Source organism: Mastigoproctus giganteus, chromosome 4 (assembly GCF_048544385.1).
Source record: "Mastigoproctus giganteus isolate SK-2022 chromosome 4, ASM4854438v1, whole genome shotgun sequence".
Lineage (NCBI taxonomy): Eukaryota > Metazoa > Arthropoda > Arachnida > Uropygi > Thelyphonidae > Mastigoproctus > Mastigoproctus giganteus.
The window spans coordinates 241,961,534-241,977,028 of NC_143578.1; the positions used below are offsets into that span (position 1 = coordinate 241,961,534).

The 15,495-nt window shown below is 35.5% G+C and overlaps 1 protein-coding gene across 4 annotated transcripts in view; it reads right to left on the reverse strand.

The window, feature by feature from the left end:
• LOC150087569 (ras-related protein Rab-23-like) overlaps positions 1–15,495 on the reverse strand; it is a 115,239-nt gene that overhangs the window by 23,640 nt on the left and 76,104 nt on the right. For all 4 annotated transcript variants that reach the window (XM_090372136.1, XM_090372135.1, XM_090372133.1 and 1 more), the window contains 3 exons: positions 12,671–12,756; positions 8,448–8,524; positions 2,397–2,476 (listed from right to left, as the gene is read on the reverse strand). In XM_090372136.1, the coding sequence (XP_090228262.1) occupies positions 2,397–2,476; positions 8,448–8,524; positions 12,671–12,756 (243 nt within the window). The remainder of the gene's footprint in view (positions 1–2,396; positions 2,477–8,447; positions 8,525–12,670; positions 12,757–15,495) is intronic.

Below are 15,495 nucleotides of genomic sequence, written 5' to 3' on the forward strand. Positions count from 1 at the left end.
AACTCAGTGTTCTGATGGGTGTCTATAAAAGTTTGAGGTGTAGGGTGGATGCCCTCAAGGAAATTAATAAGAGAGGCTCATCAAGCTCTCAGCTACCTAACTCATTGCCAGAGCTCACTCCTGTGCATCAGGCAACACAGTGGAAATCTCCAAGGCAGAATGCACTGGTTCCACAGGAAGTAGTTATTGTTGGTGACTATTGTTTTGCAATATATTATGCAAAAAGGATAGGTGGAACAGGATCAGGGTATGTCTGCCAGGGGCAAAAGTTGATGATGTAGAGCAGATATCAACTTTTAAGGGCACAAAAGGTGATATTGTTGTGTACACTGGCACTAATGACCTTAAGAGTAAGAGATCTACAGATTTATTTAACAAGTACAGGTCAATGTTGAAAAAACGTCATGAGCTAGGGTTGAATTTGAAAGTGTCTGCAATTCTGCCCAGACACAATAGGAGGGAGTATATGATGAGAGCTTTGTCAATCAATTCGGCCCTGGAAAGATTGTGCAAGGTTCATGGGATAGAATTTTTTTCAGCGTGGTCTATGTTTGCTAACAGGAGAGACTGCTTCTACAGGGATGGGATACACTTAAATAGAAAGGGTGCAAGAATATCTGTTGATGCTATAGAGGCAGTGTTAGGTGGGTCAGAAAACTGCTAGCTTGGGTGGGATTCACAGACTAAAAGATTAACAGTAGCCACAGGCAGAGGCAAAAGCAATTCTTGCACTGCTTCTATTGTAACGAGCAGCAGCCCAGAAAGCCAGTTGCTGGGGGCTTCAAGAGCTGCTGGGAGTCACCATGGAACAAATAAATACATGGGTTGTGTTAAAGTAACTAAGAGTAAGAACAGATGCATGTATACTTGCATGTACACCAATGCTAGAAGTATAGTAAATAAATTTGATGAATTTGAAATGCTGATCAAGGCATCAAAGACAGATATTGTTGGGATATCAGAAACATGGTGTCACACAGATATAAGCAGTGCAGAATTGGAATTTGGGGAGTACAATGTGCACAGAAAGGATAGCGAGGGTAGGAAGGGAGGAGGGGTTATGCTGTTAGTTAACATAAAATCTAATGAAGGGCATCCAGTTGACATCGGCGGACAGTGCAATGTTGAGTGTTTGGTGTGACAAACACCGAGAAAGGGAAAATGAGAGTAGGAGTGCGTTATAGGCCTAATGACTTTAATGAGTACAATGAACAATTGTACAGAGAATATCAATGTTCAGCAAGACGACATTCACTGTCTTTGATCGCTCACTGCAACTTTTGGTTGCTTGCTGTTTCTGGAGAACAAGCAAGCAGTAAATTCACCACTGCTTACAAGCATTATTGAGCTCCATTACTGAAGAGGGAGCTCAGCAATGCTTGTAATGAGTGGAGCACAACACCACCAGCTTTTGGCAGAATCAGCAAGTGGTCCTCCATGATGCACCGAAACAGTCATTAAAGTCGAATGGGCTAACTTACTATTTTTTTTTTTTTTTTTTTAATAAGTACATGTTTCGCTTAATAACTGCAAGCATACCAGGACTTCTAGGAGAATATGTATGTCAGGAAAAAAAACTGTAATGCCAATAACGTACTGTAACATTGCTTCTGCATTAAGTGATACATATGGCCTGACTTTGAGACCAAAGAATGATAAGTTAAATATTTTCTGATGTTAAGGTTGAATTCTTTGCTGATGTAATATTCCTGGTGTTATAGACACTGATCAAGAGTTGCATATGCATACAGCCCATTTGAATTAATGTAATCAAAAAACTACTCTACTTGTGAAGGCACTATTGTTTGCTGTATAGCATAGCTCCATTATTTTTTAATCATACTTAATGTAACAAGCTTTTATCAGTCACATAAGAACACAGTAATTCATGAAACCAGTTCTATCTTGCTTTCTTAGCAAGACAAAAATCTTAGCTAATAACAAATAAATATTAAGTGTAACAACAGTTAATGACAAAGAATGATACCTCTGAAAAATAGCTAATAATGCTAATAGTGAAAGTCTTCAACTTTCACTAGAAGAGCTTTCTTCTTTTATCTATAATTTGTTAATGTGAAAGTTTGACAGACTAGTCACTGAATCAATGTCTTTCACTGTTACCTTCAACAGTAGTGGCTCACAGGTATTGTTCAGTGATTAATTACTGTTACTATATTTAATTGTTATTGGTTAGTTACTGTTCACTTTTCAATGAGAAAATGAGATAGGGCTGTATTTACGAAGTGTTAGTTCACTACCATTTTTATCTCAAACGAGTCTCAGCAATTAAAAAGAAACACACAAAAAAAAAGGAATTCAATAAACTGTCTGTAAAAATAGAACAAATATTATTCAATATTATTTCGACTTTATTATTAATAATATAATAAAAATACCTTGATACTGTGGCTTCATCTATGAGATCAATTTTGTTCTGTACAATGACCATTGGTATCTGCCCACATTCATTTTCTACCTGGGATTTAAAAAAAATCAATAGTGTTAACATATCACATTGGTTATCAAAAATAGAACTAGTTACTTCAGCTCCAAAATTAATTCTGATGTGGTATGTAATTCATGTACTTGTTGTTAGTGCCTTGAGCTTAACAATCGCAGTCACAAATAAGCAAGTTGTAGATTCAAACCCATACATTCCCACAAAAAACAGGCCACTGGGAACTGTGGTGGTACCAAATATGGCTGCCCTGAATCATTGTATATAGAGTTGCAAAAAAAAATACGTGACTATATACACTGAACAAAATTAATTCTTCTGGCTTTGGCCATCTTGAGAATAAATGGGTATTAAATTTATAATTCTCTCCCACTCCACATTACCATTAAACTACCAAAAACAATGGAAAAAAAAAACCATGTTATTTTTAATACAACAAACTAGGTCTGTATTTGATACACTCCTACAATTCTAAGTAAATGGTACTATGTGAGCATACTCTTTGGAATACTCCAGATTTATTCCACAGCAGTGGTAATTTTTAACTCCAATACTAATTTGAAAGTTAATTTTTTTTTTTTTACAGCGAAGCAAGCTGAAAGAGAAACTGTTGCTATGAAAAGTAAACAAGGCAACTGTAAATCATTAAATCGATTCACTTACATTAAGAGAGGTAGCAAAAGATGTAATTCAACCTTTAGGTATAATAATAACATCTTTGGATTCAGAGGAGGTCCTACATACTGGACATGTGCAAATATTTCTCCTATTCATAGAGGTAGTTCAAAGGCTGAAGTAACTAACTATGGACTGCAGTTTTAACTTGTATGAAATCAGAGGAAATCAATGGAGTTGAAGCAGAAATTGCAATGCAACGAAATGAATGCAAAGAATAAGTTTTCCAGTATATACTTACATTTTGTAGAGATGGTATACATTTAAACAAAGGTGGCACAAGGATTAAGGGTTCGGGGAAATTGCTAGTTGTGGGGGGGGGGTAATACAGACAATTATCAGATATAATATATAATGTATTTAGGATGACAGGGAAGAGAGGGGATGGAGGGGGTCATGCTTCTTACCAAAAGCAGCCTGGCTGTGAAAAGAGCTTTTGCTGAATCAGAAGTTATGCCTGTCAGTGCAGAATCTGTGTAGTGTGAGTTAACTAAAAGCAAAGATACGAGAATGGGAATAATCCACAGGGCAGAAGTGAAAAGTATGACAAGTGTCTACATGCAGATGGAATGGTCAAGCAAATGTGAATGTCTTATTTTGGTGAATTCAATCTGCCCCTAATTGACTGTAATAAGTGGGAGAGAAACTCAACCATGGGGAAAAATTTTTAAATAAAATAGATTATTATTATACGTACCAGCCTGTTAGAGAAATTAAGGGTAAGAATATTCTTGATCTCATCAATACTCATGAATCAAATGACATCACAGGACTTAAAGTACAGGAACTACTGGCAGGTACCAATCATGCAGTTGCTAATTAGAAAATGAAGAAAGATGTTGCAGTAGTTAAAGGTAAAGACACAGGTTTTGATTTCAGAAAAAGGAGACAATGGGAGTTTAAGGCATGACATCACATCTATTAATTGGGTGGATTGCAGAAGGAGCACAAATACATTAGAATTGCAGAATACCTTCAAAGCAAAAATCATGCAAGTCACAAATGCATATATACCATTAAGAAAATATAGTATGAGGAGGATGCCAGGATGGATGGATGCTGAGCAACCAGTCTAACAGACAGAAAAAGACAACATAGGATAGCTACTGGGTGAAGAAAAGTACTAAAGATCAGAACATCTACAAGTTTATCTGCAATAGTGGTACAAATGAGGTTGGGGAGGCCAGGGCTGAATATGAGAAAGCACTGGCTAAGACAGCAAAGAATGAGGACTAGGAGTTTTTCGTGTATGTGAACACGAAGAAGAAGAAAACCAATCAGATTGAACCCTTGTGTACTGTGTGGAAAGTGTTAGATAACTCACCTGATATTGTTGCTGAGTTGAGTATATATTTTGCATCGGTCTTTACTGATGAAATACGTTAGGAGAGGCTGTGCTATATGAAATTACTGATTTTGAAGTTACAGATAAATGTTTATCAGAAAAACCTTTGAGTTTAAAGGCAAGTAAGACTTCTGGAGTCGATGGCATATACCCAGTAATTTTGAAGGAAGCAACCAGAGAGTGTACTGAAGTTAATTACGAGGGCATCATTGGACTAAGGAGAGATTCCTTTGGATTGAAAAAGTGCCATATTGCCAATACATAAAGTCAGTTATAAGAGTGAAATCCGTAACTACAGATTGGTTAGTCTGATTTCAGTATTAGCGAAAATCTTAAAGGAAATGATTAAGAATGTAATCTAGGAACATTTAGATAGAAATGGCATTCTGAAGGTACACACAACATGGTTTTGTTAAGGAGAAAATCATGTTCAACTAATTTGGTAAGCTACTTTGACACAGATTGTGAGTTAGATAGGGAACAATTTTGACATAGTTAATTTGGATTTTTACGAGGTATATGACTCAGTTCATCATGAGAGGTTACTGTATAAGTTGGAACATGTAGGAATTACATGAAAGATTCTAAGAATGATCACAGAGTGGGTTCAGGGCAGAAGGTTGTGATTAATGGATATTCTCCATATTGATCGAGCAAAATTCCTTTATATAACTGACAAGATTCCATGACCTGCCTTGGCAGCCCGTCTGCACTGCTCAGTGAACTTCATATCTGACTGCACAATTACCCCAAAGGTCTTTTTCATTTTCCACTTCCCCTGAGTGTAGTACCACACAGTTGGTACATTTCTCTTGGGTTATTGCTACCCATATGCAGTTCTTTACATTTGTCAATGTTAAACTTTAGTTGCCACTTCTCAGCCCATCTGCCTAACTTTTCTAGATCCCATTGCAGTAGCATACTGTCTTTAGTGTCATTAACAACCCTGCCAACCTTTATATCATCTACAAACTTTGACATTAAGCTTGATTTACCTTCATCAATATCATTGATGAATACACAAAACAACAATGGGCCCAGCCCCGAACCCTGGAGAACTCCATTAATAACATTCGTCCAGGAAGAGTGATGTCCACTGATTACCACTCTCTATCGTCTCCCACTCAACCATTCTTTATCCATTGTAGCAACTTACCCTTAATGCCATGTAGCTCCAATCTATACAGCAGTCTTCCATGTGCAACAGTATCAAAGGCTTTCCTGAAATCCAAGTAAAAGAACTTCCCAACTTACATGTCAGAATCTTCCTATATAAGCATTCAGGGAAATTCCACACTCGCAACCATGTGCAGTGAATTTGACTGAAGCAAAAAAGAAATGTTCGACGAACATGTAAATAGAATTATTTATTCCCTTTTTTTTTTTATCTCATGCGCAGGAAAAATTACAAAAGTGTGCAAAATTACAAATATTTCAAAATTATAAAATTACAAAAAGAGAGAGGAGACAAGAATAACATAAGCAAGTTTTATCTTTAGAGCATCGTTCCAGAATTAACTCTACAGCTGATAAGCACGCTGCTGCGGCAGTGAGGGCTGTGGAGATTTAGAAGGGGTTTTTTCCAACACATCACAAAATTTCTTTGTAGCTGCAGAATCGGCACTGATGACTTCACTGCATACTTTTAATGTTTTGGAAACCAGTGCAATGCTTGAACCTATTAAACCATCTGTTGCTTGTCACAAACTTGGCTTGGGATTCATCGTACTTATTTTCATAAATACTTCTTGCTTTTGCTTGAATGGCCCTTTTACTCAGGGGCACTCGCTTCTGATCTGAATCTTCTGATCACAAAACAGCACCTGAATGCTGTTTTGTGATCATTGTTGGGGGCAGACTGGCCCCGGTATGAAATATGTTGATCCTTTAACATGTTCTTTTATACGTGCACTGTCCCTTAAAATAGTATTCACTTTTGAAATAGCAATACCTAACTCCGTGCAATAGATGACAAACTTTGTCCTGCTTCGTACTTCTTAATTAATCATCTTCACTTCTAAATCAATTTTATTTTGTTTTGTTTCCTAGCACTGCAGCACTTGCACTTTCCATTGGTTGCTTTCCCTTCACCATTGTAATAAGTAAATAGGAATGAAGAGAAGTTTCTGAAAATTCTGACTGAAATCTTCAATTCTGAACACATTTCACCATAATAACATAAAAACCACACAATTCCAGTTATTGGGATTATTGCAAATGCAATATGATAGAGTTTACTACCCGTTTATAATAGATTGCACTAAGAGAAAAGCTCAATAAACCAGAAAGTGCAAATTGTTTTTATTTTTTTATGGTAGTGACCCCCAGAAATGTGTTTTAGAAAAATATTACAAAGGCTTTCAAAATTGATTCTTATAACGGAACATATGATAACGATGAAAGTGTAGTGCAATTTCCATTATAAAAATGACCTTTTAGAGAAATAAAGAGCTTAGTTATATAGCAAAAATTTCAACTTCCAAGGTCTTGGAACGATCTTTTACCAAAAAAATACAATGTGTTAGTGGGTTCCCGTTACAATATTTTCACGATACCTTCATTTATTCCTACGGGATGCAAAATACGATTCCACGATTTTTTTAAGTTTGCACAGGCCGGCAAAAACTTACGTGAAGTCAAATTTGCGTAAGCTGAGTACTCTATAAGTCAGAGATTTCTTGTATATGATATGAAAATAATTTTTTTGTATCTAGTTCCTTTGTGACCACATCATAGTATCCAATCAAATTGGTCAAACAAGATCTCCCTTTAACAAACCCATGCTGTGTCTTAAGTATTACTGCAGTCTTGTCTAGATGATCCTGCAATGCTTCTTTAACCAATGACTCCATTATTTTCCCCGGAACATAAGTTAAACTAACAGGTCTATAGTTACTTGTCATCTTTTGAACCTTTCTGAATTGGTGATACATTTGCACACCAGTTCATGGGGACCTTCCCTGAGTCCAAGGAAGCTCTCATAATTATGGCTAAGAGTTTGCTTACTTCCTTTGCTGCCTCCTTTAATATAACTGGATAGATCCCGTCCACCCCAGGTGCCTTCCTTATGTTTAACTTCAACAATTTCTCCTCCACTTTGCTCTCAGTTATTACAAAATCACTTAGCTCCCTGTTAGAGTTTGATAAACTTCTGGCATTCCCCTCCTTGAATAACTCCTCATGTGTGAATGTAGATGCAAAATACTCATTCAGTTTATCAGTTACCTGAGCATGATCATCAATAGTCAACCCATCTATGTTAAGTGGTCCAATTTGATTCATACCTTTTCTTTTAGAGTTCACATAAGTAAACAGCTCTTTGCATCCTTTGCTAAAGATCTCGTAACATAATGAAATGGGATGTTGTACTTTGCTGAAACTTCACTTCTTGCATTCACATTTTGGACTTTTTTTTTTTACAGAAAACTTTGGGAACAATTTCATCAAGACATTAAGTCAAAGGAAAACTGCAGAAACTACTACCAAGGTTTCTGGAATTAGCATATGTTGCAATATTCTGGACAAAGTGTACACCGAAAAAAACCATCTACATTCATTCATTTTTCAATTATACCTATCTTTTTCAAAATAGCATACTGTATTATTTTAACTATGAGCATGAAGTATATTGGGTTTTAAACTGTAAAAGTGATAAAAAAAAAAAAAAGAAAAGAAGCTTTTACTGATAGTATAACACTTGTTTTACAAAAACTACACATGTGAGAAATAAAAACCAAGAACATATTTGATATGAGAAAACAAAACTGATTTAGTAGTGTTTACACATTTTGTTTTCCAGTGTTATCTGCCCTGCATCCCTTTTCTTCTAATACACCTGCAGTACATAGAAAAAGTTTGCATTAACAAAAAAAATTGTAGATTCTGTTTTTACAAAAAATGTGGCAAATTAGAATAATCAAATCAACACAGTTTGGTAAAATTTGGTAATGAAAACAAAGCCATCATTACCTTTTTCTTCCATGATTCTATGGCTTTAAAAGAATCTCTGTCAATGGTAGAAAACACCAACACACAAGCTTGGGCACCTTATAAAATTATAAAACCATATTCAAAACAGTTCCAAAGAAAGTAACATTATAGGACACAATTATTTAATTCTATTCTATGATAAATGACTAAATTGTAATAAATATTAAGCATGACAATGATGTCTAACTCTTTAGTGAATGCTAATGACAACATAATTCAGTTAATAACCTGTATATGGATAACTTATGAAAATGCCTGTGGTCCAGTTTTTGGTATTAAAACTTAGCTATGACAACCATTTTTTGCAGCTATCATCAATACATTACAAATGAAAAGATATATTTTTTGTTTATTTGGTTGGGGAGTTTCTGCCACAATTACTTTGGGCATGGTATGTTGTTGTTATTTGGTTTTTAGGAGCATTAGCAACTAAGGCCATATTGCTCCGGAGATATGCAGTGGTCATTTCCTGACCTTTCCGCATCCTCCGTATTTGGTGGTCACAGGCTCGAACCCCGGTCTGATCAAGAAGCGTGTGCTATGCACTGCTGCTCCTGCCCACCTGGCTATGGAGGCACCGGGCATGGTATGCCAGCTCGTATGATTTATCACATTATGTCTGCACATGGGTTTGCAATATTATGTAGTCTGAAAAGTCCAGAATAATTCATTGGAGGAAGAGGGAACCTACTCCTCCTCTGCATAAAAACAGCTAACTCTGCTTGATTTTTACAGCCTTCAAAAGTATATAAATCTAGAACTCTCCAATCGAGGGATAACGACAAACCCACTATATAGAAAATGTCATGATAAGAATCACCCAAAAAAAAAAAAAAAAAAAACTTTAAACGAATAGTATGAAAAAGTGAAATACAAGTTCTCGCAATTAAAAATCAAATTATGCCATTATAAGAAAACAAAAGAGTACACCTCACATTTCTTTGTTTGGGAACTTCTTAATGTCATCTAAGAGTACAGAGGAAACTGTCATTGTTTGCTGTTGATTTGAAGGTTGGGAATGTGGTTAACAGCCTAAAATCAAGCTATGTTACTCCAAAATTATCTGGGCTAGTTAAAATATGATATGAAGGATGATAACTAAAGTTGATTGCTACTAAATGCGAGGTCTTACCCTTGGGGAATATCACTTCTCCTGCCTACTACCCTGGTGCTTGTTGCTTCCTGATAGCAAAGCAGCCAGAAACAACTAAACAACATAATAAACACATACACAGCACAAACATAGCATTACACACATTTCTAGCCTTTCTGTAGAGTTTTTGTAACATCACAGTGTACCATGGCAGAGTTTATCTAGCGTCTGGGAGCTGCTTTACATAAGATACTATACATGTCTACCTACCTTTTCCCCTCATTCATGCTGATATATTATGAATAGTCAAACTAATGGAACAAACTGATCTGTGGCACAATTCATTTCACAAATAAAACCAAATGGTCTATGACTTTCATTTCTATCTACAATCTGACTGGCCTTTTTTACTTCTAACAGAATGTAATTGCAATTATTGGTTGCTTCAACCACCAATCCATCTCATTTATCCTAATTATTCACTCTATAATCCTTTAAATTCCATTCTGATATTCCTCAGACACTATCCAATCTGAAATTTTCTCCGGTTTAAAATCTCCGTACCCTATTTTGTCAAATTTGTTTGTTGCCCCTATCATTCTCCAAACTCTACTAATCACTCAGAACTTTCTCCAATGCAATCCAACTGCTCCAACTTTCCTAGTTGTGAAGTAATTTTTCTTCCAGATTTTAAGGTTCGCAAATCCAGTTTTCTAGTAGTATGGACAAGATATCAGAAATGCTCAAGCAGTTGCTACTACTAAATACTCTCGCACCTACTACTTTCGATCTTTTGCTCAAAACCCTTCGGCATACATGATTAATGTTAATTTTCCCTTCAGGTATCTTACACCTCAACCTGGTGATAGAACCATCACCATCTCATCTCTAATGGAGCACCCATTCCACAGTCATTCTTAGAATCATGCTGTTTGGTATTAAGTTTGGTTTGATTTTCATTACTCAGACTGTATCAATAAAATTATTCTTGTAGAGATTGCAATCTTTTATACCTGGTTACACTATAAAAACTTGTCCTTTATCTAAACCACAATTATTAATATTAATATGCTATGATAATAATATGCTATGAATATTCAAGATAATAATAGAGCGTATCACAACCAGCTCATATCTAAATCCCCAACTTCATTTTCTGTCTATACCACAATAAATGCTTACAGGTGTAAACAAGTTATTAACAAATCAATTTTTAAAAGGCGAAGAGCATAAAACTTTTTTCTTGTCCAAATGGATATACCATTTGGACAAGACAAGAATGCAGGCAAATTTAAAAAGCACAGGCAATTTATTTTTTTATTAAATATTCCAAATTTCGATACTTTTCCATGTAGTCCCCCTCCTTTTCCAAACTTCTCATATTGGTCCACAAGCTTCTTAATGCTACTTGCAATAATGCTTCCCTTCCCAACCACTGCCACCAGAAGACCAAAAAAGGTGATAGCCTGGAGGGACAAGGTCGGCTTCGTGGTGGATGAGGGAATTCAAAATGAAGTTTCAAACAACAGGGAAAGAGATTTAGACTGCATTGTAAGTTTTCTTTTAGCTAGAATGTTATTAATTACTGGATAAGTTACCTCTGGTGGTAGTTGAGGCTGAAGATGTAGGGAAAATTCAAAGACCAATTGGATGGTTATCTACATCAGGAGGGGAAACATTATTTTCTTTTATTTTTTAAAAATTTATTTATTTTTTATTAATTTTCATTATAGTATCTTCTGATGGTGTGATAAGGACAACATTACAAGAGTTCACTGAAGGAGTGATACAGGAAGTACCACGAAATATCTGAGAATAATATATAATTCTTTAGAAATTAAAATCAAATTATACTCCATATCTCTAAATAGGCCTACAAGGCTGGAACAATTCATGTTGATGATTAAGCTTCACACCAGCCAGAAGATAAATAAATTCAATACTGTAACTAAAAACACTTATATTTAAAATAAGTATAAAATAATCTTTTATTTTAAATTTTTAATTTATTTATCTATATAAATAAATTTTATATAGATAAATAAATTTTTTAAAAATAAAAATTTATTTATCTTCTGGCTGGTGTGAAGCTTAATCATCAACACAGATTATACTCCATGCAGGTTTAAGCTCATTATTTTCACCAATTTCCAGTTGTTGATATATCTGCACACCATGCTGCCAAAAGAATATTTAAGTTTTATTATTCTTATTTAGTAATTTTATTTATTATGTTTTTTTTTTTTACTAGTGCTGCAAAATAAGATGGCTTCCTTGCTAAAACAAATACTAAGTTCCTGAATCATTTCAATGGTTGCACTGTCATGCAGCAGCAGAAACACCTTTTGACAGCAAAGTCATTTTTATTGAGAATAGCAAGTTTATATTTCTCTTCCACCATGTTATTTGTACACCTTTCTTTGACTAATACACTGTTTTACATCTGCTAACATTCTTCTATGATCTATTAGAGTTTGACAACCCTTCTGGCAACACAAAAATCTGATACAGCATGTTATTCAATAATAGTGAAATTTGAAAGGAGTTTGTATCACCGTATTAAACTGTTCAAAATTAAGATGAACATAACGAATCCCCCCCCCCAATAACTGGATCTACGAAGTGGGTGATCAAGTGTATATATGGAGAAAGATTTTTACCCTTCTATTCTTGTTTATCCTTAATGAATTTTGATAATTGAGAAAGGCCAATGAATTCCTTCTCCTTAGTGTATCCCTTGCTAAGATAATGAGGCTTTTAAGAGTGATTTTCAGACCACGAAAAGAACACATCACCAGCAATGACATTTAAAAGCATGGTGTCTTTAGCAAGTATGGAGACGGTGCACCCTCAAGCCTAGAATTCATTATAGCAGTCAAAAGATAACTTGAATTATAGTTCCAAAGTTACCACCCCTCCCGATACAGCTGGACTGTAACAAAATCTGAATTTTTATGATATGCTTAAATTGTGCAACATGCTTGGTAGGTGGTGGGGAAGAGAAGTGAAACAATAAGGGTAAATTGACTACAAATAACAATTCATGCTTTATTAAAGTTAAATATTTAAAATACAATTTGAAACTAAAATTATGAAGAGAGAGAGTTACCTCTGTAATAAGCTTTTGTAATTGCATCAAATTCCTCTTGTCCAGCTGTATCCCAAAGCATTAGCCTTACATCTTCTGAATTTACTCTGAAATAATAAACATTTATTTTATTGCATGTGGTGTTAACAATTTTCAATTATAGGAAGCTACATCAGATTAAGTACTTGAGCTTATGAGAAGCAGAAAGTGCAGAGTAAACTGGGGGGGGGGGGGGGCAGAGGAATAGATAGGTTTTTGGTGTCCTTGGCAAATTTGAGACTGTGCTTTTTTAAATAATTGTGACTATGTGCTTTTTTCAATAAAATCATAATAAATAATAATAAGTGCAGTCGGACCTCTGTTTAAAGAACTTCTTTATGTCGAATTTTTCTATTTAATGAATTTTTTTTGAATTCCCATTGGTTTGTTTGTTATTTGGTTTTTAGGAGCATTAGCAACGAAGGCATATTTCTCCGGGATATGCGGTGGTCATTCCCTGACCTTTCTGCATCCTCCGTATTTGGTGGTGATGAGCTCAAACCCTGGTCTAATAAAGAAGCGTGTGCTACGCACTGCTGCTCCTTCCCACCTGGCTATGGAGCGCCGAATTCCCATTGGTAATTACATTTCAAAAAGTTTCCATATAATGATTACGAGAGACTTAACTGGGTATGCAATTGTTCGCACTTCTGGCCAGCAAGAAATTTAGGCAATAGTTGCTGTTGCTAAGCACGAATTAAGAGCTAAAGAGATTACCATCTGCAACTTAGTGGTATCCACAAAACCTATCCAACTACCTATCCCACATACCAAGAAATCAAGCTAGTCAACTACTTTTTATGTATCCATAGTCAGTGGGTAGATCAAGGCACATTCCACATTCGGATAATAGGCTCTGGTCAACTTTCTATTAGAAGCTTGGTTTTTCTTTACTCGACAAGTAGTCATCTGTTGTTTCGCAGAAGTGAATCATCCACATTTTCCCGTAAATTTCTCCTATTTCTGTTTACATGGTCACAGTAGTTGAATATCAGAGTGACTCTGACATTCTGGATAGTTTCAAAAAACTGAAATTTAAAAAACTAGTAACAATATCAATGACAACAGGAAGAAAATGAGGGCAACAAAGACATTAAACCTTCTAAATATGAAATGTTGGTAGCTTTTGAAAATTCATCGAGGCCTTCGGCGTGAAGAAAATGTTCCTGAACAGATATGTATTTGAGTGTTAAAACAAATACGAACATCTTTTTTAATGATCGATGCACACTAAAATCTAGTGTACAACAAAAGGTAGTTGAACACAAAACTAGTGGAATTTTTTTTTAATTTCCTCTTTATTCAGTTTTACACAGTACTGATCTCTGCTTTTTTTTTTTTGGTGACATGTCTAAAATTAATTAGGCTTTTGTTGTTTTATTTAAATTAAAAATCACAATACAGCCACTCACCGACTTGCGTAAGGGTTGCATTCCACAGAACTCTACGTAAGTCGAATTTTACTTAAGTCAATTTCCCTAAATGCTTATGTGCAGCACTCAACTATGTGTGCTGAATTTTACTGAGGCAAAAAAAAAGATATGTTCGACGAACATATAAATAGAATTATTCGTTCAATTTTTTTATCTCATGCACAGGAAAAATTACAAAAGTGTACAAAATTACAAAAATTTGAAAATTACAAAAAGAGAGAGGAGACGGGCAAAATGTCAGCAAGTTTTACCTTTCGAGCATTGTTGCCAGAATTAACTCTCCAGCTGATAAGCATGCCGCTGGGAAGTTAGGGTGAAGATTCAGAAGGGGTTTTTTCAACACATCACAAAATTTCTCTGCAGCTACAGAATTGGCACTGGCGACTTCAACGCATACATTAATGTTTTGGAAACCAGTGCGATGCTCAAACCTATTAAACCACCCGTTGCTTCCCACCAACTTGGCTTGGGGTTCTCCGTACTTATGCTTAATATCTTCACAAATACTTCTTGCTTTTGCTTGAATGGCCATTGGACTTAAGGGCACTGAGTCCAATGGCATATTTTGGTCCAGTGGGGTGCATCCACACCCCAACTGGGTTCAGCAAGTTAATTCTATAATTTTTACTCTATCTAGAGAGCTGAAACTCGCTATAGCTGGAGCCAGAACTGTTTCCTTGAATTTTCCCATTTCAATTTTCAGAATTTCTATTCAATTTCACGCAAACGACAAAAATGTGACATCAAGTATGCATTTTTTTAGGCCTTTTTCATTTTAATTTTTCAAACCCCCGCCCTAACTAGCCTAGGGCATATAAGACACGACACTTGATTTGTTTGTTGATGTAGAGAGAGAGAGAGAGAGAGAGAGAGAGAGAGAGAGAGAGAGAGAGAGAGAGAGAGAGAGAGAGAGAGAGAGAGAGAGAGAATTTCTGTTTACAGAGAGGAGTAAATTTTCATAAACAACTTCGCTCTTCATGAGCAAAGTGTGGGAATCATATTACGGCAGTCCTCCGTACAGCTATATCGAGAAGGAAAAAAAAAAAAAGACAAATGCAAGCTAATGTTAGTTGCCATTAAAAGCAATAAAGCAAAACAGTAGCAACAACCAATTTTGAAAGGCGAAAAGATCGTATTTCCTTTCTTCAACATGTATTGCACCTACTTACAGAAAATCAAGGAAATTCATCTATTGGAAGCCACACTGGAAACAGGAAAAACTGGTGTAAAACTGATAACACTGCAAGGCACATTTGATATAAAAAAAGTTTGCTCTATTGTAATTGTTTTTAGGGAACAATATCGGAACAGCAGTTTTCTGGATTTGATCTTCTAATGAAACTCCAAGAAAATATTTCTATTTATACCCGAGTT